This window comes from Chroicocephalus ridibundus, chromosome 9 (genome assembly GCF_963924245.1).
Source record: "Chroicocephalus ridibundus chromosome 9, bChrRid1.1, whole genome shotgun sequence".
In the NCBI taxonomy this organism is placed as follows: domain Eukaryota; kingdom Metazoa; phylum Chordata; class Aves; order Charadriiformes; family Laridae; genus Chroicocephalus; species Chroicocephalus ridibundus.
Window position 1 is genome coordinate 50112755 of NC_086292.1, and position 21826 is coordinate 50134580.

The 21826-nt window shown below is 66.9% G+C and overlaps 2 protein-coding genes across 5 annotated transcripts in view; one reads left to right on the forward strand and one right to left on the reverse strand.

Annotated features, from left to right (window-relative positions):
• Positions 1–14266, forward strand: part of ZNF710 (zinc finger protein 710) — a 31917-nt gene extending 17651 nt beyond the window's left edge. The window contains exons 1-5 of one of the 4 annotated variants that reach the window (XM_063346262.1): positions 2258–2948; positions 8438–9899; positions 10970–11161; positions 11667–11841; positions 12580–14266. In XM_063346262.1, the coding sequence (XP_063202332.1) occupies positions 8466–9899; positions 10970–11161; positions 11667–11841; positions 12580–12752 (1974 nt within the window). In that variant the 5' untranslated portion in view covers positions 2258–2948; positions 8438–8465 and the 3' untranslated portion in view covers positions 12753–14266. Of the gene's footprint in view, positions 1–2257; positions 2949–8437; positions 9900–10969; positions 11162–11666; positions 11842–12579 lie in introns of those variants that run through there. The other 3 variants (XM_063346259.1, XM_063346260.1, XM_063346261.1) reach the window with 3 other exon arrangements.
• A 692-nt stretch (positions 14267–14958) lies between these two features.
• Positions 14959–19205, reverse strand: IDH2 (isocitrate dehydrogenase (NADP(+)) 2). Its single transcript, XM_063346263.1, has 11 exons — positions 19045–19205; positions 17972–18063; positions 17451–17616; positions 16837–16997; positions 16589–16732; positions 16349–16485; positions 16053–16204; positions 15859–15971; positions 15684–15781; positions 15431–15523; positions 14959–15163 (listed from the first exon to the last, which is right to left on the reverse strand). Exons 1-11 carry the CDS (start codon positions 19133–19135, stop codon positions 15076–15078), a joined length of 1335 nt encoding a protein of 444 aa, XP_063202333.1. The 5' UTR covers positions 19136–19205; the 3' UTR covers positions 14959–15075.
• Positions 19206–21826: the final 2621 nt, after the last annotated feature.

The following is a 21826-nucleotide window of genomic DNA, read 5'->3' on the forward strand; positions in this document are numbered from 1 at the left end:
CACTTCACGTGATACACGGGATGTCATACACATCTTTCCTTGTCAGAAAGCAAATCCAAGGCTGAAGGCAGCAGTTCTGCTTTTCAATCGACTTAAAATAAGTAGGCTTTTTCTCCTTTCTAGAGAAGTCGTTAAGAAAAGTTTTCCTTAAAAAATGGAGTCAGTATCTAATGTGGAGACACCGATTGAATTAATTTAAAAGTTGGTTTGATTTCTTTCAAGACGCGGAGTTTATTTGGTAGCAGCAGCCTGGCACCGTGCGTCCTCCTCCCCGTGTCTCAGAGCTTGGGCTCGTTACCTCAGCTCCCGGTGACGCTCCTGGGGTGGCAGCTGCGGGCGAGCCGCGGGGCCTGCGCTCCGTGCCCCCATCCCCGCGGGCAACCCTCCGGCCTGATACAGGACAAATGCTCCGCATCGGTTTTATGAATAATTTTAGTCGTTTGTTGTGATTTTTGGAGAAAACAATTTTTCTGTTTAGAATTTTTGTGGGTGCTTTGAGCAGCTTTACGTGAAAACCACAAAAAAAAAAAAAAAAAGATGAAAGACTGATTTTTCCCTTTATTAAATTTAAATGAAAGATCCTTTTAAGAAAGGAAAAGAAATAAAATCAAAGGTCTTCTCACAAATGTTACGGATCTGTTGATCAGCCATTTTCCATTAAAAATTGTTGAAGAGTTTTAAAGCCTCCTCCCCCTACAAGGTCCCCCCCACGTGCCCGACGTCACCCGGTCGTCTTTAGCCCCGATTTTTGCTGGGGCTCGCCCCCAGCCCCCCGGCAGTGCTGCAGGTCTGACCCCCACACCGAGAGCTGCGGGGCAGCCTGCGACCCCCCCGGGGGCACCTGCAGCGAGGGGGCTCCGCAGAGGGGGTCCTGCCATGGGGACCCTGCAAAGGCTTCGGCAAAGGTCCCTGGGAAGGTCCCGAAGGCACCGGCGGCTCCCGCGTCCCTGGGCTGGCGATGGGGGGGGACCGGGCGGCTTCGTGCTCTGTAGATGTTTATTCTGCAGAAACGGTGATTTCCAGTTGTTTGGAAAACATTCCTTTTTCCCTTCCAGAGTTTGCCAATAACCTGGTGGCTGTAAACACCGTACACACATAATAAATAGGATGGGATGGGATGGGATGGGATGGGATGGGATGGGATGGAACAGAGTATATTTATTACGTACTATAAACATAAACACAAAGGGGTTCCCGCAGTGGGGGTCCCACAAAGGGCGCCGGCAATGGGGGTCCGGCAGCCCCCCAGCCCTGATGGCACCTTCCATGGGGTGGGAGCCCACAGGAGTCCAGGTGCGGGGGTTGCTCCAGCGCAGGGACCCGTGCTGGGGTCCCGCAGCCCCGGGATGCGCGGCTGCGCGGGCTGGCAGCGGAGGCGCCGTGGGAGAGGGGCTCCGGCACAGCCCGATGGCGCTGCTCAGGTGCCACCATTGATTTTCTTCCAGCTGGGAACAATCCCCCAGGTGCCCCCCGATTGCTGCGGGGTTTGTCCTGCAGCCCGTAGCCCCGAAGGCAGGGGGGTGAGCGAAGTGAGATAATCTGCTGCTGGTACCAGCTGGGCTCCTCCGGCAGCGCTCGTTTGCTCGTTTGCCCTCTGACGGGCAGAGATAACATGGGGAGGGCCCCGGCGGGGGTGGTCCCTGCTCCTCAGGAAGGCTGCGAAAGGTAAATCTCACAAACCCTTGGGGTTTTGGCTGCTCTCAACTCCCTTTCCTGCAGGAGGGGCTGGGTGAAGTTTGGTGGCTTTTGGTGGCTTTTTTTGTTTTTTGGTCTGCCTCTGGGGCTGGAGCAGCGGGGAGAAGAGCGTTCCATCGGGAAACGGGGCCTGAGAGAAAGCTCTGCAATAAATAACTCGTGCCTCCGCAGAGGGTGCGGGTGCTCGGGAGCCGCGGTCCCTCGTGGAGCACCTTCGCTGGGGGCCGCAGCCAGGAGGGGGCTTGTGGGAGCGGGGGGTGCTTTTACCCTGCTTCCCCCCCATCAGATCCGGGGTGTTGCAGCCAAACCTCGTCTGTGTGCACCGGGGAGGTTTTTATGAGCCAGGCGGAACTTTTCGAGGCTGCTCAGTTTGGGATTACCCAGAGCCTTGCGGTCAGGGCGGTTGGTTGGCGTCCGCCGTGGCCGGGGGGGGACGGGGGGGGACAGCGGGGCAAAGCGGTGGAGCCGCTCGGGAGCGGATGGGTGAAGCCGAGGGAATTAAAAGAGCAAAGGGAAGGGAAAAGTGTCTGGAGACGGTCGGCTTTCAGTCTGGGGAAACGTGGAACCCAGCAAGGGGCGAGCGGGGGGATGCAGGGGCTGTCGGGCAGAAGGCTGCTGCAGGAGGGGCCTCTCGGGTCCCAGGTGACAGGCGTTGGGGTGGTTAAAGGTGGAGGAAGAGAGGTAAATAGGAGTAAAATTGCATAAGGAAGTGAAAGCCATGTAAAAAAAAGAACTATTTTAAGTGCGTAGAGACCCGGAGGTGAGCGAGGAGCTGGGGGCGGCTCTGAGGGGGCGGCCGGGGCGGGCAGGAGCCGCAGGGATGTGGCAGGGCAGAGCCCGGCTCTTCCCAGCAGTGTGGAGAGAGACGGGAGGAGAAGAGAGATTGCACGGAGACAAAAAAACCTCCCAGGAGTGGGAGGAGAGATGCTGAAAGAGAACCGAATTTCACAACCCCCGGAGGAGCAGGGTCGGGAGGTGCCACTGCCGGCCCCGGTGCGTCCTTCCCGGAGCGTGGGAGAAGGGATGGTGGCCGGGGGGACGCGGAGAGGAGAGCACGGCACGCGCGGCCAGCCAAGGGGATGCCGAGAGCGTCTGTGTGACTCCACGGGCGGGCAAGTGGCTCCATTGGCGAACGAGCCGGGGAGCAGCTGAACCTGAGCTAAAGGCTGTGGTTCGGGGCCGGAGGAGGTTTCGGTTCCCAGCCACGGGACGCGCACGGGGACAGCTGAGCTCGGTGAGCGAGAACCTGCCGGGTACGGCCATGGGAAGGGTCTGGAGACTGGAGCTGGGGAGGAAGAGGAGCTGCTCTTGCGTTGCTGCTGGGATCAATATTAAGACACGTTTAACTAACTTTCTGTTCCTCTGCTCTGAGAGGTGGGACGGAGGGATGAGCTGAATCTACGGAAAAGTAGTTGGAAAAAGAGATTCAGGCAGTTGGAGTGTGGTGAGGCGTAGTGTGTAACGGTGACGGATGGAGCAGAGGGCCGGGGGGAGCAGAGCCCTCCCCAGCAGCGCGTGACACGGCACCCACAGAAGGGCCCGTCCCCTCGGGCTGGGGGTGGGACGCCGCAGAAACAGGGGGGGTCTGCAAAGCTGCGAGTGTTTAAAAACTCCGCAGCCGAGCTGGGACCCCAGCCCGCAGCACTGCTGTGCCCTTTCACGGTCACGCTCGCAACTCTTCCTCAAAACTGGCTCTCGGCATTGCACCCGCCGCAATAGGTACGGGCTTTGTCCCCCGAGGAGGGACGGCCGACGGGCAGGACGGGGTGAGCAGAGACGCGAGAGCCGCTCCCTCGCTGCCGGGTGTCGGCAGGGCACGGGGGTGCCCTGAGAAGAGATTTGAAGAAATCGGTGTAGGAGCAGATTTTTGCATATAATTTTTTTTCCCTGAAAAGCTGTGAACGTGTTGAAAAATGGGGTGATGAGATTTGTCATTGCTGGTGCCGTTGTTTGCCGGCAACTGAGGAGAGATGGGGTGAGGAAGGGCTTGAAGGGCGAGCAGCTGGTGCCCGGCGCAGAGCCCAGCGATGGGAGGGAGGAATAGCGGGGTCACAGCAAGAAGTGAGTGACGAAACTCCGGCACGACGGCCTTCCCCCCGTCCAACGGGGGCAGGACGCTGCCAGCCAGCGGAGCACCGAGATCTGCACCCGATCAAACGGCCCGATGATCAATAGCTATGGAAAGTGCTGTCTGTGGGCACGGGAAAGAGAGGCGGATCTTGGACTGCGCAAGGAACTGGAGTGCGGATGGGGCGGCCAGTGGAGGAGCGTGTGGGATGGTGGGCACGAAGGCAGGAGGAGGGGAGAGGTTTGCAGGAGTGGGGTGGGAAGCGGGGGGAGGTCAGTTTAAGGTTCAGCCTGGCATCGTTTGCCCTTCACGGGGTGGAAGATGGGCGAGAGGGGGATTTGCCCGGCTCCTCCACTTACCCTCATCCTGCCAGCTTGCCCAAAGCCCACCTTCCCCGCTCAGCCTGCGCATCCCCCTTGGGCGGAGGAACGGGCACGTCCCACTCGCTGGCCAGAGCTTAATTATTGATTAGGGGCATTATCAAGGCAGTACTGCCCTTTGTAAAGATCGTAACGGTCTCCTTTTCCTCCGCGGGATGGCGTTTAATTGTCAGAGCATCCTTACGGCTCCTGGAGACCCGGCCTGGTGCTCGGGGACTGTCGCCTGGCCGGGAGGGACTGGCAGAATCCTCCCCTCCCGTTCTTCCCACTGCGCTGGTGCCGCGGCTCCCAAGTCCCCGGCCTGGGAGGGACGAGCCTCTGTAAGAGCTCAGCTGGTGGGATTTGTCAGCACCAGGAGGGACAACGTATTTGTGCTTATTTTCCTTCCCCTGCCCCTTCTCCTGCAGCCGAGGTGGGCTGGGGCTGAGCGGGTGCTGCTGGGGCGAGCGGCCCTCGGCTCCCCCGGCATCGCGGCTGTGGAGGGCTCCTGTGCAGGGATCCCTCTGGGACCCCGCGGGAGGCTGACACCTCTGGGTCTGGGTTCAGGCGTGCGGGCACCGCAGGAGCCTCTGCCTGGCCTCTGGGTGCTCGGTGCACTTCAGCCCCGGGCTTGCGTGGCCGTGCTTCACCCCGGAGCGATTGCGGCGCGTGGGACTGGCGGCGGCAGGTCTGCGCTCAGTCACGGTGACAGACCAGAGACCCCCCAAGGCCACTGCTCTGGCTGCTTGAGCGACTCTGGAGGGGGCTCCCTGGCGAGCAGAGGTTTCGGCGGTGCTCTGCACCCCGGGGGGTGTCAGGGTGTTCCCTGGGGGAGCTGGAATACGTGGCCCAACCTCACTTACCAGTGTGTTGGGAAACAGCGTTTCCAGCCCGCGCTGCGAGACCCGAGAAGGCTGAACAGGGAAGTGAGAGCGAGAAGTGAAACAGAAGCATCTGTCCCGTTCCCCACGTCTCTCCTGCGGTGTTTGTGCAGCCGCAGCCCCGCGAGCCCTCGTGGCCTCGCTCTCCCCAACAGCAAAGCTCCGTTTCCCATCTAGCAGGGCTCGCGCGCTCCATAGCGAAAAGTGCAAAGGGTGATTTGTGTAACACAATGGGTTTTTTTCCTAACGAGGGCCTGGAGGAGCAGAGCTTGCTCCCTTTCTTGGAGTGCCCCAGAGTAGGAATCCACCGTTTATTTTCTTCTAAAAGCCTGTTCTAGGGTGGTTGTTCTTAAAACGCTTTGGTGCCAGTCTTGAGAGTGCATACGAGCGTGTCGCTTTTCCAGCTTCCTCGTCTTGTGGTGCTCGTGCTGGGGGGCAGAGACCCGGGGCTGTGCCGGGGGGCCCGGCTGAGCCCTCCCCAGCACCAGAGACGTGGGAAAATGGTTGGGTCCTGTCCCATGTCCCTTCTCCCCTCTCCCGTCCCTGGCTACCAGCCAGCTGCGGGGCTGCCCCTGTCGCGTGCTGTCCTTGCCTTGCCCTCGCGTGGCACTCACTGGCACCTGCCATGGCAGCAGGATCCGGCCGTGCCCTCCTGTCCCCGCCGGGAGCTGCGGTGACAACCCGCCGCCGCTGCAGGAGGCGTGTGGGTGTTTGTCGTCCCGTATAAGTGGCTGTGGAAAAATCCTTGGGAAAAGCGCGACCTTAACTGGACTGGAAGAGACATCCAGTGTATGTGGAAATAGAAACTGTGCCCCAAACCAAGGAGGAAAACAGAATGCGGTGGCCTTCCCTGCCTCCCAGCCCCCCAGCTCCCCTCCCCAGGGCAGAGCGGGGGGACCCCAGCGTCCCTGGCTGGACTGAGACCCCGGGGAGTGGGCTCCTGACTTCGGCTTCCTCAACTCCAGCAAGAATTACATTAGCGGATGCCCGAAGGCAGCGATGCTGCTCGCGTGCTCCTTTGGGAAGCCGCTGCTCAGCTCCGTCTCGGCTCTGCCCGTCGCCCAGGCCCCCGCCGGGATCCCCTGGGGACCCGGCTCTGGACGCGGGGCAGGTGGGTGCTCGGCGGCGATGGACGGTCCCGCTGCCGGCCGGGGAGAGGAGAGCGGGGAAGCGGGAATGGCTCCAGCCCTGGCAGACGGGGGTGTCTGTGCGGGGGTGCGCGGCGTCGGGCTGTTTTCCCTGGCGGCGCTGCACCCCCAGGGATGCTCCAAAAGGGAGCAGCGAGCCCAGCCCGGGGGTGGGGGGCACCCTACGGCAGCGCCCCCCGGGAGGAGGAGGAGGAGGAGGATGAGAACCCGCCCTCGGACCGCGGCTGCCCGGGCGGGGGGCGATGGGCCGCGGGGTCGGTCAGCCCGGTGTCCCCCCCCCACCTCCCCGGGAAAGGGGGGGTCCCGGCCGGCGAGGGGCGGCCCCGGGGCCGGGCGGTGCGCTCCGGCTGCTCCCTCCTCTTCCTCTCCGTCTTCCTCCCCATCCTTCCTCCCACCGCCGCCCTCCCCCGCTCCTCGCTTTGTTTCGCTGCCTCCGCGCTCCCCCTCCCCCTTCTCCCCCCCATCCTCTTCCTCCCCCTTCTCCCCCCCATCCTCTTCCTCCCCCTTCTCCCCCCCATCCTCTTCCTCCCCCTTCTCCCCCCCCATCCTCTTCCTCCCCCTTCTCCCCCCCCATCCTCTTCCTCCCCCTTCTCCCCCCCCATCCTCTTCCTCCCCCTTCTCCCCCCCATCCTCTTCCTCCCCCTTCTCCCCCCCATCCTCTTCCTCCCCCTTCTCCCCCCCCATCCTCTTCCTCCCCCTTCTCCCCCCCCATCCTCTTGCTCCCCCTTCTCCCCCCCCATCCTCTTGCTCCTCCTCCTCCTCCCCCCGCATCCTCCTCCTCCTCTCCGTATCCCCTCTGCCCCGCCGGCGGCTGGAGGTGCGGGGGCCTGAAGCCGTCCCCTCATCTCCCCCCCCGCCGTTCCCGTCCCTGCCCCGGGAGCCGCCCCCCCGCCCCGCGGCGGGACCCGGCGTGGGGCCGTGGGGGGGCTGCGATGAGAACGGCGGGGCCGGTGGCCTGGCAGAGCCGGGGGGGACTCCGGCCGTTCGGCCCAGGGCTGCCCCTCGCCGTGCAGGCGCTCCTGGGAGCGCGGCGTGACCTGCTGTGGGGTTTGTTCCTGGGTTACCTCCCCCGGAGGATTCCTCTTTTGTTGTAACTGCAGAAATAATTACGTTTAGAAGACGTTTTTTGCCGCAGGAGGTAGCGGTGGCCTCCTCGCTTTCATCTGGTGGTGGCTCCCCGAGCCCGTCCTTGCTGGCCCCCCCCAGGCTGCTGGGGGGAGGCTGTGGGGGGTCCTGGGCCGCACCCCGTCCGTGGGGGTCCTGGGCTGGCCCGGCCCAGGGGAGCCGGGCACCGCTGCTCCGGGCTCTGCATCCCCCCGCACCCTGCCCTGTCCTCCCTGGGGCTGTCGGGCCCCTGGGCACGGGTGAGCCGAGCGGGAGCGTGTTCTCAAGGTGTTTAATCCTCACACAACAAACCACATCCACTCCCCTCCAGCTGGAGGGGGCGTTCTGGCAGCCGGAGAGTCTTTCCCAGCCTCCCGGCGGGCTGCTCCACTGCCAGCCCTGCCCGCGCCTTTGCATCTCTCCCACTTCGCGTTTGGCTCTGGGGCGCGCGTCTGATGCTCTCCCTTCCCTGTTTCCCAGCCTCAGTCCCCAGGGAGCCTGCAGCCGCCAGCCGGAGGGGTCTGGGGATGGGCAGTGAAATGGCATCCCCGAGGCGCAGCGGTGCCTGTCCCGCTCTCCTCGGGGCAGCGGCTCCTCCGAGCTTTGCCGTCCCACATTCCCGGGTTGTTTATGGCAGCGATTCCTCGGATTGCTGGCCAGCTGCTCTCCAGAAAAGGCTGGTAGAGCGGGTGCAGGCTCTGTCTGCCGGGTGAGGAACGCCAGCTCTTCCCCCTGCTGCCGTTCCCACCCTGGTCACACCATTTTGTGGGACCGTGCCCCGTGCTCTGCTCTCTGGGCTGGTGGGTCCCTGCAGACCACCGGAGCGCAGGGAGCTCCGGGTCTGGTGTGGGTTTGTCCCAGGCTCGGGAGCGGAGCTGCTGTCCCCGGGGTACCCTCCGCCTGCTGCCAACGCAGACTCGCCACCCGTGGCCCAGCAGTCGCCAGGTGAGGCCAGCAGTGGCCACCTGTGGGCACAATGAGAACGTGGGGGTTTCTCCTCGTTTGTCTTCTGACTTCTGCTGCTGAAACTGCGGCAACAGCCGTGTTGGTCTGGGGTTTGCTGGGGACGGTGATCAGGAAAGGGGTGACGGCTGGAACGAGCCCCTTGCGGAGCGGCGTCCCCAGCGGCTGTGGGTGGCAGGGGCTCCAGGAGGGCTAACGGCCGTCTCTTTCCCTCCCCAGCCATGACAGTGTAGGCAGGCGGCGAGAGATGGATCGCTTCACCGAGTGCGGGACCCAGACGGACGCGGTGGTGGTGCTGTCCCTGGCGCAGGCGGCCGTTCTGGGCTTGGTGTCTGAGAATGAGCTGCTGGGGGCCACCATCAGCCCCGCCGGCTTCTTCCCGGGGCTGGGAGGGGAGATGCCGGACACCGCCGCCGGGGAGCCCGGGGAGCCGGAGGGTGAGTGCCGGCTGGAGGGCGAGGGGCAGGCGCCGGGGGACGGGCAGGAGGAGGACGCCTTGGAGGCAGAGTCCTCCCTGGAGAAGCACGCCCGGAGGAGGAAGCGGCCTCCGGTGAGGCTGGTGCCCAAGGTCAAGTGCGAGAAGGCGGAGGCGGAGGACGAGGTGCTGTACGAAACGCCCGTCCCCGGGGACGAGGAGGGTGAGCAGCGGCGCGGCCACCCACCCCCGCTGCAGGAGCCCGGCCAGGAGCAGACGGTGCAGAGCAGCGCCATGAAGATGATCGACCTCGGCACCTTCAGCAGGAAGCCCCGGCGCCTGCGGCACCTGCGCCGGCACACGCGCCAGCAGCTGCAGGGCACCGAGCGCCGCCTCGGGGGCACCGACCCGGCCGGCCCCGCGGAGGGTGGCACCGCGGGGGCCCTGCGGACCGAGTGCGCCTTCGAGGCGGGCGCCCCGTCCCCCGGCGAGGCGGAGGGCCCCGCGCCGGCGTCCCCGGAGCAGGTGAAGAGCGAGCAGGGCTTCGCCTGGCAGGAGGCGGGGGAGCTGGAGGCGGAGGCGGTGGGGGCCACCAGCGAGCGCAACAAGAAGGCGCAGCTGGACCGGCTGGACATCAACGTGCAGATCGATGACTCCTACCTGGTGGAGGCGGGGGACCGCCAGAAGCGCTGGCAGTGCCGCATGTGCGAGAAGTCCTACACGTCCAAATACAACCTGGTGACCCACATCCTGGGCCACAACGGCATCAAGCCCCACTCCTGCCCGCACTGCAACAAGCTCTTCAAGCAGCCCAGCCACCTGCAGACCCACCTGCTGACCCACCAGGGCACGCGGCCCCACAAGTGCGAGGTGTGCAGCAAAGCCTTCACCCAGACCAGCCACTTGAAGCGGCACATGCTGCTGCACACCGACATCAAGCCCTACAGCTGCCGCTTCTGCGGCCGGGGCTTCGCCTACCCCAGCGAGCTGAAGGCGCACGAGGTGAAGCACGAGAGCGGCCGCTGCCACGTCTGCGTGGAGTGCGGGCTGGACTTCTCCACGCTCACCCAGCTGAAGCGGCACCTCTCCACGCACCAGGGCCCCACGCTGTACCAGTGCCTGGAGTGCAGCAAGTCCTTCCACTACCGCAGCCAGCTGCAGAACCACATGCTGAAGCACCAGAACGTCCGGCCCTTCGTCTGCACCGAGTGTGGGATGGAGTTCAGCCAGATCCACCACCTCAAGCAGCACTCCCTCACGCACAAGGTAGGGGCTGGGGCACCTCAGGGGTGCTGCCCTTGCCGTGCCCGGAGGAGATGTGCCGGCTCTGGAGGCGGGTGCTGGGGGAGAGGGGTGTCCCAGCGCCCCGGAGTCCTGGCCAGCCCCGGCAGCCGGGGGGGTGCGGGTGGGCAGAGCACCCACGGTTGGCATTTGCTGGGGGTCGTTGATTAGCGGTGAAAGGGCATCGTTACGGGCAGGGGCCATGGGACTGCCCGGCCTCCCTTCTTCCTGGGGATTTCCATCCTCGGGGAGGGGGCTTTCAGACCTCCTGTAGGTGCTGCAGCAGGGTGACTTGGGGGGACCCTGGCCACGTGCTGCCGCAGCCCCCAGCAGGCTGTGAGCGAGGGGGTTGCCCTTTTCCAGGGGTTCTTTCAAGGGGGAGCAATTGGCCTGAGCCAGAGAGTGGAGCTGGGTCTCAGCTGGGCTTACGGCACCCGTCCAGCCCCGCTCCCCGCAGCCCACCTCCCGCACGCTGCCTGGCTCGGGCCAGGCTCTCCACCGTACCCCGTGCCGGGTCGGCTGCCGGACGGCGGCCGCGCTCCCCAGCCGGCTCCTTCCCTGGGCGCCGCTTTGCGGAGCTGCGCTCCATGCAGCGGCACTGACCCGATGCTGGGGTTTCCAAGTGCTGCAAATGCATTTCCAGGGCGGGTGAGACGATGGTGTCTGGCGGCGAGGCGGGATCCTGCCCGCTGCAGCAGCAGGTGGGGGGAGTTACCCCCCGGGGTAGCACGGGGATGGCCCCAGGCTCCTGGCAGTGCCCGCTCTGCGCTTGCGGAAGGGGCAGGGAGAGGGGAGCAGGAGATGCTCCGGGGAAGGTGCTGGTGAGGGTAAACCTCCCCCCCAGTCCCTGCGGTCCAGCCCGCTGGCAGTCCCCGAAGCTCAGCTCGGCGGGAGGACCCCGTCCCACCCCCCGTGGGGGGCGCGGGTCCTTGCTCCGCACCGTGGCCGGCACCGCTCCTGTGCCCCCAGCCCCTGCCGGGTCTGTTCAGAGACCCCCGGCCGTGCCGCGCGCTGGCCCCCTCTGCCCCCGCCCACGGCTCTCCCCCCCTCTGCAGGGTGTGAAGGAGTTCAAGTGCGAGGTGTGCGGGCGGGAGTTCACGCTGCAGGCCAACATGAAGCGGCACATGCTGATCCACACCAGCGTCCGTCCCTACCAGTGCCACATCTGCTTCAAGACGTTTGTGCAGAAGCAGACGCTCAAGACCCACATGATTGTGCACTCACCGGTGAAGCCGTTCAAATGCAAGGTACCGTCGGGGGTCCGGGGGGGGTTAGCGGATCCCAGGGGGTTTAGCACAGGCCCTTGTGCACTGTGCTCCCGGAGAAACCCGGCCAGGCTGGGCTGAGTCCTCAGCCACAGGAAAGCAGTTTTGTGATGCCTCCCTCTGTTCGCTCGGGCAAACAGCTCGTCCTGCCGCGTCGGCTCCGAGCTGCGCAGCGAGGGCACGGGCAGCGCTAACGGAGGAGGACAACTAGTGCCTCTCCCTGACCAGCGCTTAGACGCGCTGGAGTTCCCAGCGATACCAGCACAGCATCCCCGAGGCCTCCCACCGCAGAGGGGCGGGAGGGGAGCAGCCCCGTTACTCTTGGGAGTTGGTGGGGGCAATGGGGGGACCCCGGGGGTGAGATCTGCTCTGAAAAGCCCGTGTCCCTGCGGCGGCACTGGCCGTCGTGGGCGAGCGCCTGCCGCTGTCCCCCTGTGCTGGGGCGGCAGCGGGAGAGCCCTCGCTGACCCCGGCACGCTGCCCGCAGGTCTGCGGGAAATCCTTCAACCGCATGTACAACCTGCTGGGCCACATGCACCTGCACGCGGGCAGCAAGCCCTTCAAGTGCCCCTACTGCTCCAGCAAGTTCAACCTGAAGGGCAACCTGAGCCGGCACATGAAGGTCAAGCACGGGGTGATGGACATCAGCCTGGACAGCCAAGGTGGGTGCGGACGACGGCCGGTCCCCGGCACTGCCTGTGGCAGACTGGGTGCTGCGGTCTGCCCGGCCGCGGACGCCCCTGGGTGCGCCCGGTTCTCGGGTGACGGCTTCAGGAGCTGGGCTGTGCTGTGGCGGCTCCGGCATGCTCGTCCCGCCAGCACCCAGCGGCGACGCTGCTGCCCCCCTCCATCCTGAAGCAGCCGTCCTCCCCCAGGGGCCACGGAAAGGTGGCGAGCGGGAGCCAGAGTGAGCTTGGTGAACGTGGTACAAATACAGATACATAAACTCCATAGAAAATAAGTTAAAATAAATAGCTCCTTAAGGAGCCATTGAGGCTTTGGCACATCTCTGGCCAGGACGGTGCCCTCTGGTGACGTGGTGACTGTGGTTTTGGCCAAAGGGTTTTGCAAGGTGGGAGGGGTGAACGCCACTGTTCTTGCCCCTGCTGCACCTGCCCAAAGGCACCCAGGGGACGGGAGGTGCTCCTGCCGCAGGTTTCTGCACAGCACCAGCGCAGATGCTCCATCGGCACCATCCCAGGTCTTGCAGTGGGACCGCCCCCGCTTCCTACAAACGCAGCTGGAGACGAGCTCTGGCTGCTTCATCCCCTCCATTCCCCCGGCAGCCCGATGCCCACCTCAGGTGGGCTCTCAACCTGAGCGGCCCAGGAGGAGGGTGCTGTTTTGGCCCTGCACCTTCATGCAGGTCCGTCATCGGGTGTCCCTGTGCTGAATCCTAGATCCCATGATGGACCTGGCCGGGGCTGATCACGCCGAGCTGGACGGGCAGCAGGAGATGGATGACTTCGAGGAGGAGAACTCTTACGGCTACGGGGGGGTGGGCAACCCTCCGGACGAGCACGCGCTGGCCGAGCAGGCCATGAAGGAGATGGCGTACTACAACATGTTGTAGCCGAGGCTGGAGGAGGCTGCGGGGGGCCTGCACGGACTTGGCGTGGTAAGAGGAGCTGCTGCTGGCGGGCTGCGGCACCCGGCCAGACCTGCCCCACCGCCCCTGCAGAGGGGGGGCTCCAGCTGGGCTCGGTGAAGGAGAAAACAGGGATGTCCAAAAACCTTTGCCGGGGCGGAGGTAGGAGCGGAGGCTGGAGGTGGCGCAGGGCAGTGGTCGCTGCTGGCCGTGGGCACGCCGAGCTGGCCCAGCGGACTCAGCTCCGAGCTGCTGCCAGACCCTCACAGAGCCTCAGTGGGGCTCTCGCCATCGCTGGGGGCTGGGCCGCAGCCCTCCTGCCCCACGCCGACTCCCCCTCCGCTCCGCTCCCCCCGGCCCCACGCGTGGGGCCAGCTGGGACCTTGCCTCTGCCACCGCCCTGCCGGCACCCCAGCGCCCGGCTCGCTGGGAGCTGCGGGCAGGGGAGGGCACGTCCCAGAAGATGATGAGCATTACTAATTATTCTACCTCCTGGGTCCTCCCCCACGGCTGTGCTGGGGCTGCAGCCCGGCCGGCCCCCCGCTCCCCCCACAAGCGCCCTGTGGGGCAGAAGCCCCTCTGCCCGCGGGAGGGGGTGGGTTTGCATTTCTTGCTCTTCCCCGTCTCCGGAGCAGGCGAGAGCTGCCCCACTTGCTCTGGCACCGGCTGCGGGCTGGCACGGGCAAAGCCGTGGCAACCTGCGCGAGGCCACGGGGCACATACAGAACAGAATATTTTCTTACAAACTAACGGCAAAGCTCAGAGGAAGCAGCAGCTCCGGGTACAGAGCGGCTGCAGCGAGCCGTGTATTTAAAGGAAGGCGAGCCCTGTTCAACTTGAGCAAATGATGGTATTTTGAAAGTAATTTATTTTTTTCAGATGTGCCGCGTGGTTGGATTTATCTTTTCACTGAGTTCAGTTTCCTTCAACCAATGTGCTTTGTAAAACCTGTGTAACGTGTGTGGTCTGTGCGCAGGGGGCGGCGGGGGCTGCGATGGTGCTCGGGGGGGGCTGAGCGTGGGGTCCTGTCCCCCTGCGGGGCTGCTGAGCACCGGCAGGGCCACGCTAACGAACCGCAGCCACGCTCTGCACTGCCGGCACCCCCTCCTCGCCGCTCTGCGCCGCTCCAGGGCGCGGGAAGAGGTTTTGATGGGGCAGCGCAGCCCTCGGGATGCAGGTTTGCCTCCTCCGTTCCCGGCTGCGGAGCGGGGAGAGAGGGGCTGGGAGCACCCTCCTGGCTTCGACCTTCCCTGCCGCGGGGCAGCACCCAGAGCATCGCCTCCCACACCTGCCCTGAGCCGGGCAGGGCCCAGGCGTCTCCTGGGGGGCTGCAGCAGGAGCTGGGGACAAGCCACGGTGCTGGCGCAGGGTTGGGGACCCCCAGGCTGCCCTGCCCTACACACATGGGCAACGTCCCACCCCCCTCCCTGGGGCAGGACACCGTCTGCCCCATCCCCAGCAGCCCCGGGCTGGCACTGGGGGGGTGGCACCGCTCAGCCCCCAGCCCCTTTGCCATCACCTCCTTTCCCCCCCAGGCAGTAACGTCCTCCAGCCTCGGGGCAGGACCCAGACGGCCGCAGGGGTGGCCAGCCCGGGCCCCCTCCCCGCAGCCCCCTGCCTGCTCCCAGCCAGCGCAGCCCCCCCAACATGCTACCTCAGTCCCGTTACCAAAAAGCTGCGATGTGTGTCCCCCCCGCGGCAGGGGAGGATGGGCTGGACTGGCCCAGCCGAGGGGTCTTCACTGCTGCTGGGGGGGTGGCTGCGGCACCGGGCTCTGCCGTGCAGGACAAGGCAGGGGGGCTTGTGCCGGTGGCACAGTAGGTGCCAGTGGCCATGTGGCTCCCTGGTGTGTCCCCCTCCTCGCGCACAGAGAGCGGTCAGACTCCCCCCCCTTGTGCAAAGCCCTACTGTGTTTTGGTTATTTTTTACCTCCTCGGTTTGCAGAGTTGTTTAGCAATAATTCTAATAAATGCGTATTCTTTAGCTGCTGGCTGGCACCCGCCCCGCGCCGCGAGAGCCGCGCCACCACCACGCGCCAGGGGCCGGTGAGGTGTTTAATGGCTGCTGGCACCACGAGGTGGGGGGGGTACATGGGTCAGCGTGGGACAGGCTCCCCCCAGCACCCCCCCCCCGCCCCGCCAAGTCCTACACACCCCTGTTAGAAAGGCTTTGAAAACACTCGTAAGAAAACTGCTTATAAAAATTGTTCAACTGTTCCTGAGCCGTGCTGGTGAGCTGGAGGCAGCGCTGGGTCCCCGTCCATCCCGGTGACGGCGGGGCCAGGTGGCCTCCCCCCTGCCTTGTCCCCCTACTTTTTGCCCAGGGCCTTGTCCAGGTTGTTCTTGATGGCGTCCAGGAAGTCGGTGGTGTTCACAAAGTGCTCGTTCAGCTTCACGCTGGGGAGGGTACAGAGAGGGGCTGAGGGGGTCCCGCAGCCGGGGGGTCCCTGCCCACCCCCCCCAACAGGCAGAGCCCGGGCCAGCAGCACAGCCCTGGGCACGGGACGTGGCCCCTTGCCTGGCCACGGGCACAGCCTGACCCCGCAGCTGTAAATAGACACCGCGCGTCCCCAGGGACCGTCCGGAGGCCAGCGGCCGCCCCGCGCCGCCAGCCTGCCTCCGTGGCACAGACCCGCACCGCTCCGCCCCGAGAGCCACACGTACTTGGCGAGGCCGTGGATGCAGCCGGCGAGGTCCTTCGTCATCGTCCCGCTCTCCACTGTTTCGACGCAGACCTTCTCCAGCGTCTGAGAAAACCTGGGGACGGCGGCATCACGCACGGCTCCAGCAAAGCCGGAACCTCGCCGGCACCCCCGTGCTGCAGACCCGGCCGCAGCGGGGACCGCAGTGGTCGGTGCTGGGGGCGGCTTCTGGCAGCATCCCCCACCCTGGGGTGCCCCCACCCCACCCCGCTCACTTGATCAGGTCGGGGTTACTGTCCAGCTTGCCCCGGTGCTCCAGGCCACGCGTCCAGGCAAAGATGCTGGCGATGGGGTTCGTGCTGGTGGGTCGCCCCTGCGCGGAGGGAACGCTCAGCCGCACGGCGCGGGCAACCCACTGCGGGCAGCCCCCCACGGGCAGCGCACACCCACCTTCTGGTGCTCCCGGTAGTGGCGGGTGACGGTGCCGTGGGCCGCCTCGGCCTCGATGGTCTTCCCATCCGGACACACCAGCACGGAGGTCATCAGCCCCAGGGAGCCAAAGCCTGCGGCAGGACAGGGGTCAGGGCGGCCCAGGGAGGGTGACGGTGCACAGCCCACCCCACACCCACCCCACATCACCCTACCTTGGGCCAGGATGTCCGACTGGACGTCCCCATCATAGTTCTTGCACGCCCAGACGAAGCCGCCGGAGGACTTCAACACCTGGGCCACCATGTCGTCGATGAGCCGGTGCTCGTACCAGATCTTCAGCTTGTCGAACTCCGTCTTGTAGTGCCTGGGAGCGCAGGGCGGGCGTCAGCCGTGCCTGGCCATGCCCACCCCGGGCCGGGTCCCACTGCCACCCCTGCGCAATGGCCCCCCCGAGGAGGGGCAGCCGGCACCCCCCCGGGGCAGCTCCTGAGCTCCTCCAAGTCCATACTTATCGAAGATCTCCTGGAAGATGTCTTTGAAGCGCCCGTCGTAGGCCTTGAGGATGGTGTTCTTGGTGCTCATGTAGAGAGGCCACTTCTTCTGGATGGCGTACTGGAAGCAGCTGTGAGCGAAGCCCGAGATGGACTGCAAGAGAAGCGCATGGACCCCCATGGCATCCCCGTCCTGCCAGCCCGGCCAGGTCCACCACGGACAGACCCCTCCTGCTGCCCCTTGCCCACCCCGATACCTCGTCCGTGTTGTACATGCCCATGCCCACGCCGCCGCCGGGGAAGTTGTACACCTCCCACTCCTTCGCCCCGCTGCCATCCTTCGGCGTGAAGACCATCTTGAACGTCCCGGACTTGCCCACCACGAAGTCGGTGGCTTTGTACTGCAAGGGGCAGGGAGAGCGTGGGGCAGGGAGAGCATGGGGCAGGGTTTGGCAGGAGCTGCCAGACCCCCCCAGGCCGCAGGCAGCCGCCGCACGGGGCTCACCTGGTCGCCGTGGGCATGTCTGCCGATGGTGATGGGCTTGGTCCAGCCGGGCACCAGGCGGGGGATGTTCTTGCAGATGATGGGCTCCCGGAAGACCGTCCCCCCCAGGATGTTTCGGATGGTGCCATTGGGGCTCTTCCACATCTTCTTCAGCTTGAACTCTGGGGCACGCAGAGGTGAGGCCCCCGAGGGACCCCCTGACACCCCCTGCCCGGCACAGCCCCAGCAGTCACCTCAGCCCAGCGCCCGGCCCCTGCCAGCCCCCCCAGCTCCTCCGTGCCGTGGGCCGCTGCCAGAGCCCTGCTGCCAAGCCAGCCAAGGAGAGGGACAGCCGGCGCGGGCTCGTGACTGGCACTGGCCAGAGGCCGGTCTGACCCCAGCCTCACACCCGTGGGGTCCCCACAGCACCCCCGAACACCCCATGGCTGGGGGGGGACACAGCACTGTGCGTGGGGCCCCCAGCCCAGGCAGCGGTGCAGCCCCCGACCCACCAGAAACCTGAGGCGGGGGCGGGGGGGGGGGTGAGGCACTGCTGACCCAGAGGGGCCGGGCACATGTCAGGGGCTCAGCACCCCACGGGGCTGCCGGGACCACCACCCTCGCCCCCCGCCCACCTTCCACCCTGGCTTCATCCGGCGTGATGGTGGCACACTTCACGGCCACGCTGTACTTCTGGGTGGCCAGCGCCGAGTCGATGGTGACCTGGTCGTCTGTCTTGTCCCGGTGTGGCAGGCCCAGGTCAAAATACTTCAGCTGGACGTCCACGTTGGGCAGGATGAGCTGGGGGCCCGGGACAGCGTCAGAGCGGGGGGACGGTGCCAGGTGCCCGGGGAGCAGCACCGTGCACTGTGGCAATGCCAGCACCGGCCCCCAGCCCAGCCCCGGCTGCCCGGGACAGTCCCCCCTCCCCGGGACGGTCCCCCCTCCCCGGGACCTCCTCACTTCCAGGTCCCGCCGGAAGCTGCGTTGATCCCACCACCTGCTTCCTGCAGGCGGATGGACGGACAGAGGACGGACAGACGGGGGGGCAGCGCACAGGGACTGTCCCCTGCACAACAGCCACCTGTTCCCTGTACAGCACCCGCCAGCTCCCCTTGTGCAACACCCGCCGGTTCCCCAGGCAGGGCCCCGTTACCTTCTCCTTGATGAAGGCCCAGATGATCCGCGTCATCTCGTCTCCGTCCATCTCCACCACCGGGTTGGCCACCTTGATCCGCTTGTCGGCATCTGGGGAGCGGCGGTGGGGCGTTAGGGCTGCGTGCCCGGCCCCGCTGGCACCGGCCCCACAGCTCTGCACCGCAGGGGGACCGACCGGGAGATGTCCCACGGGGACCGCAAGGTCCCAGCTGTCAGGGCTCGGGTGCCACCACCGCTCGGGCCAGGGTGCAAACCCCGCTGAGGTGCAGGTCAGGGCACGAGCCCCCCTGGGGTCCCGGCTGGTTCATGGCGCCCGCTCAGCCCTCGGGCGCGGGTCGGGGTGCAAACCCTGACGTGGGAGCGGGCGCACGCCCTGCTCGGGGTGGGCCCCGGGCTGCGCAGCCCCACGTGAGACGGGGACCGGCACCGGGTGCAAACCCCGGCGTGGGCAGACGCGGGTTCAGCTGGAGAGCAAAACCCCCCACGGGACCGGGACGGGAACAGACCCCTGTCGGGACTGGGCACGGGTAGAAGGCGGGGGGCAAACCCCTGCGTGGGACCTGGGCCGGGCGTAGACCCCTCTGGGTGCCCAGCCTGGCTGCGGGTCGGGCTACAAAACCCCGCGTGGGAGCGGGACCGGCTGGAAAACCCTCTCGGGGTGGGACCTGGGTGCAAACTGGGCTGCAAAACCCCCGGCTGGGCCAGGAACAAACCCCTTTGGGGGCCAAACCCGGCTGCGGATGCGGCAGCCTAAACCCCGCGTGGGACCCGGACCAGGAACGGACCCCTCCGGGGACAAAGCGGGGGTGCAAAACTCCACGTGGAGCCGGGAGCGGGAGCAAACACCCCCCCACCACCACCACCCCGGGGACCGTCTGCAAGCAGGGGGCACGCATCCAGTTCCAACCCGCCCCCCCCCCAAAAAAAAACCCAAACCAGCGTGCAAACCCCCCCTCGGAGCGGAGCGGTCGCCCTCCCCCGTCCCCAAGGACGGGGGGGGGGGGGTGTGTGTGTGCTCCCCCCCCCCCCAAAAATACACACGCCCCCCCCCAAGGCCATCCCCCCACTCACAGTGTCGGCGCTGCCCCACGGAGGCGGCGGGGAGGGGGCAGCGGGCCAGGCGGCTGAGCGCCGGGGCGGCGCGGAGGTAGCGGGCGGCCATGGCGGGGGCGCGACGGGGCGGACACGACGGAGGCGGTGGCGGCGGAGCGGGGACTCGTTTCGCTCCGCCCCGGGGCGGTACGTGCCCGGGCTCCCCCCGTGGGGCCCCGCGCGGGCCCGAAGGGGCCCGCGCGGGGCCCCACGGGGGGGGTCCGGGCCATTGCTTCATCCCCCCGCATCACGCATCCCCCCGGGGGTGAAGGGGGGATGCCCTCTTGGGGTACCACACGATGCAAGAGTGGGGTGTGTGTGTGTGTGTGTGTGTGTGTGTGTCCCTGGGTGTCAGGCGGGTAGAGGAGGGCGGGGGGCGGGGGGGGAGATGCCACTTGGAAGCGGTGCCAAAGCCCAAGGTGACCGGTGAGCCCGGGATCAGCTTTCAGCGGGCTCCTTGGGACGAGGTGGCAAGGGCGGGCGTGCGAAGTGTTGAGCGTGTGGTGTCGCGTCGTGTCGTGTCGTGTCGTGTCCCCCCCCCCTGCGTTGTGTGCATCATCCCGCCCCACCACCACCACCACCATCACCATCCGGCGACTGCTCGGTGCAGGGAGCAGGAGGGTTTGCGGTGGTCGCCCTTCCTATAGCAAAGGGACATGGATCCCACCCCTCCCCGGGCACATCTGGGTCGGGGACACGCCGAGCCCAGGGCTTGGAGCGGGCTCAGGTTTTCCCTACATAGAAGCCAGCGATCCCATGGGCTGCCAGCGCGTGACTCCGGGCAGCCGGACGCAGCGGGGACGGGCAGCTGCCGCCATTTCTCCCCGGGGGGGAACCTTCGCCTGCCCTGACCGAGACCCTGTCACGGGGAGGAGGGAGGGGTGATGCACCCCAGGGGCACCCCAAGAACACGTGCGGGTGAGCTGGGGCGGCCCCGCAGGCGGCTCGGCCCGGGGTGTTTGGTGTCCCTCTGCACGGGCCAAGCCGATGGCTTTTTTTAGCCACAGGGGACGGGCAGATCCCGCTCCGGGAGGAAAAACAGTCCTGCGGGAGCTGCCGGCCCCAGGCGGAGGGGCTGGGGGGGAGGCAGGGCCGGGCGCGCTGACGTCTGCCTGGCTTTAACATTAACCAGAGCAGAAGCCTGTGGGGCTGCCAACCGCGGGGGGGGCTGGCGGCCACTGCTCCGGAGCAGTGCTGGGGTCTCGGGCGTCCCGGCTCCTGCTGCCCTCCCCGTGGCACCCGTCCCGCCAGCAACCGCAGGGCCGGCGCTGCCGGGGCTGACCCGCAGTGTGGCAGCGGGCGGTGTCGCCCCCCTCCCCAGTGCAGGGCCCGGGGGGGCTGCCCAGCTGCGCCCGGCTGCAGCGCTGCCCCCTCCTGCCCCCCCGGCTGCCCTCGCCCCGGCCCCGCGGTCAGAGCCGCCCAGTGACCGCGGGCCTGGCAGGGACGAGGTCACGCCAGCGCGGCGGCCATCCCCCCGCGGAGCACGGGCTCTGCCGAGAGCAGCCATGTGGCAGCGTCCCAGGAAAGGGCTGCCTTCAAACAAAGGAGTCCATCCCTGGCCGGAGCCCAATCCACACGCCCCAGGCTGCTGCCAAACCAGCTTCCCCCGAGCGCGGCTGGCCCTGGGAGGGTCCCCGGGGGCTGGCAGGGCTGGCTGCGCAGGGCCCGGCTCCAGGGAGCAACGTGTCCCGGGAGGGCTCTGACGCCAGTGGGTTGGGGGCACCGAGAGCCCGGACAGAAGATGAGCAAGGACCTGGAGGGGGGGGGGGGCCCTGTCCACACGTGCACCGCTGCCTGCAGGCAGCCCCACGTCCCTGCCCGCAGGAGGGGGGCACCGGCGGGGGGCTGAAGGGCACTGCGTGCCCACGGGGCAATGCACGGTGTTCCCTTCTGCGAGTGGTGCTGCCCCCAGACATGGGCCTCCCTCCCTGACACCGCTGGGAGCTGCTGGCCTGCAGGCGGGGGGGCTGCGGCCCCCTTTCGGCAGGGGTCTGCCTCCCCAGGGCTGCTGGGCAGTGGCCTGGGATGACACAGACCAGGGGGCAGGGGCACAGCCCCCACCAGCAACCCCACACGGCAGCCCCTCCGGGCCCAGGGCGCACAGAGCGGGCAGCTGCCCGTGGCAGAGCCTTTGCACGTGCCAGCGGCACGGCCAAACGCTGCCTGTGCTGCACGGGCCGCGGTGGCACGGCCGCTCTGGGGACACGGCGTGACACCAGGTGGAGAAGCCGGGCTGCCGAGGGGCTCGGTGGCCCAGGCGGGCAAGATGGGGCGCTCGGGGATAGAATGAGGGATGGAAAGTGCTCGCTGCACGGCCAGGCTGGAAGGACGGCCTGGGAAGGGGGTGTGGGGCCATGGCTGGCTGGCCCTGGGACCCCTGCCCTGGCATGTCGGTGCCCACGACACAGGGCGAGGGCTGGCACTGCTGCCACAGCTGTGCTGGCAGCTCTGCCTGGGGGCTGGGGGGGCTCTGCCTGCTGGCACCCCACACACGGTGTGTGCTGCCCAGCTCACCCCCGTCACACCCTCGTGGCACAGCCCCCTGCCCCGCTCACCCCTCTGTGCCCGGGGCACGGCCGCCTCCTGCCCTGCCCACCCCGGCCAGCCCCTGCCATCGGCGGCTGCTGCCCGGCTCCTGCCGCACCCCAGGGGCGCAGGCGCCCGCCCGACTGAGCACGTCACCGTCGGGACGCCTGGAGCTGTGGGCTCCCCCGGAACACACGGAGCTGTGCGTCACGGCGAGATGCCCAGAGCCATGGGC

Coding starts and splice junctions, on each gene's coding strand:
- IDH2 (XM_063346263.1), bottom strand. CDS start 19,135: ATGGCCGCCCGCTACCTCCGCGCCGCCCCGGCGCTCAGCCGCCTGGCC. Junction 16,733..16,836: donor GACATGCCCACGGCGACCAG/GTGAGCCCCGTG, acceptor TGCCCCTTGCAG/TACAAAGCCACCGACTTCGT. Junction 16,205..16,348: donor TTCCAGGAGATCTTCGATAA/GTATGGACTTGG, acceptor CTGCGCTCCCAG/GCACTACAAGACGGAGTTCG.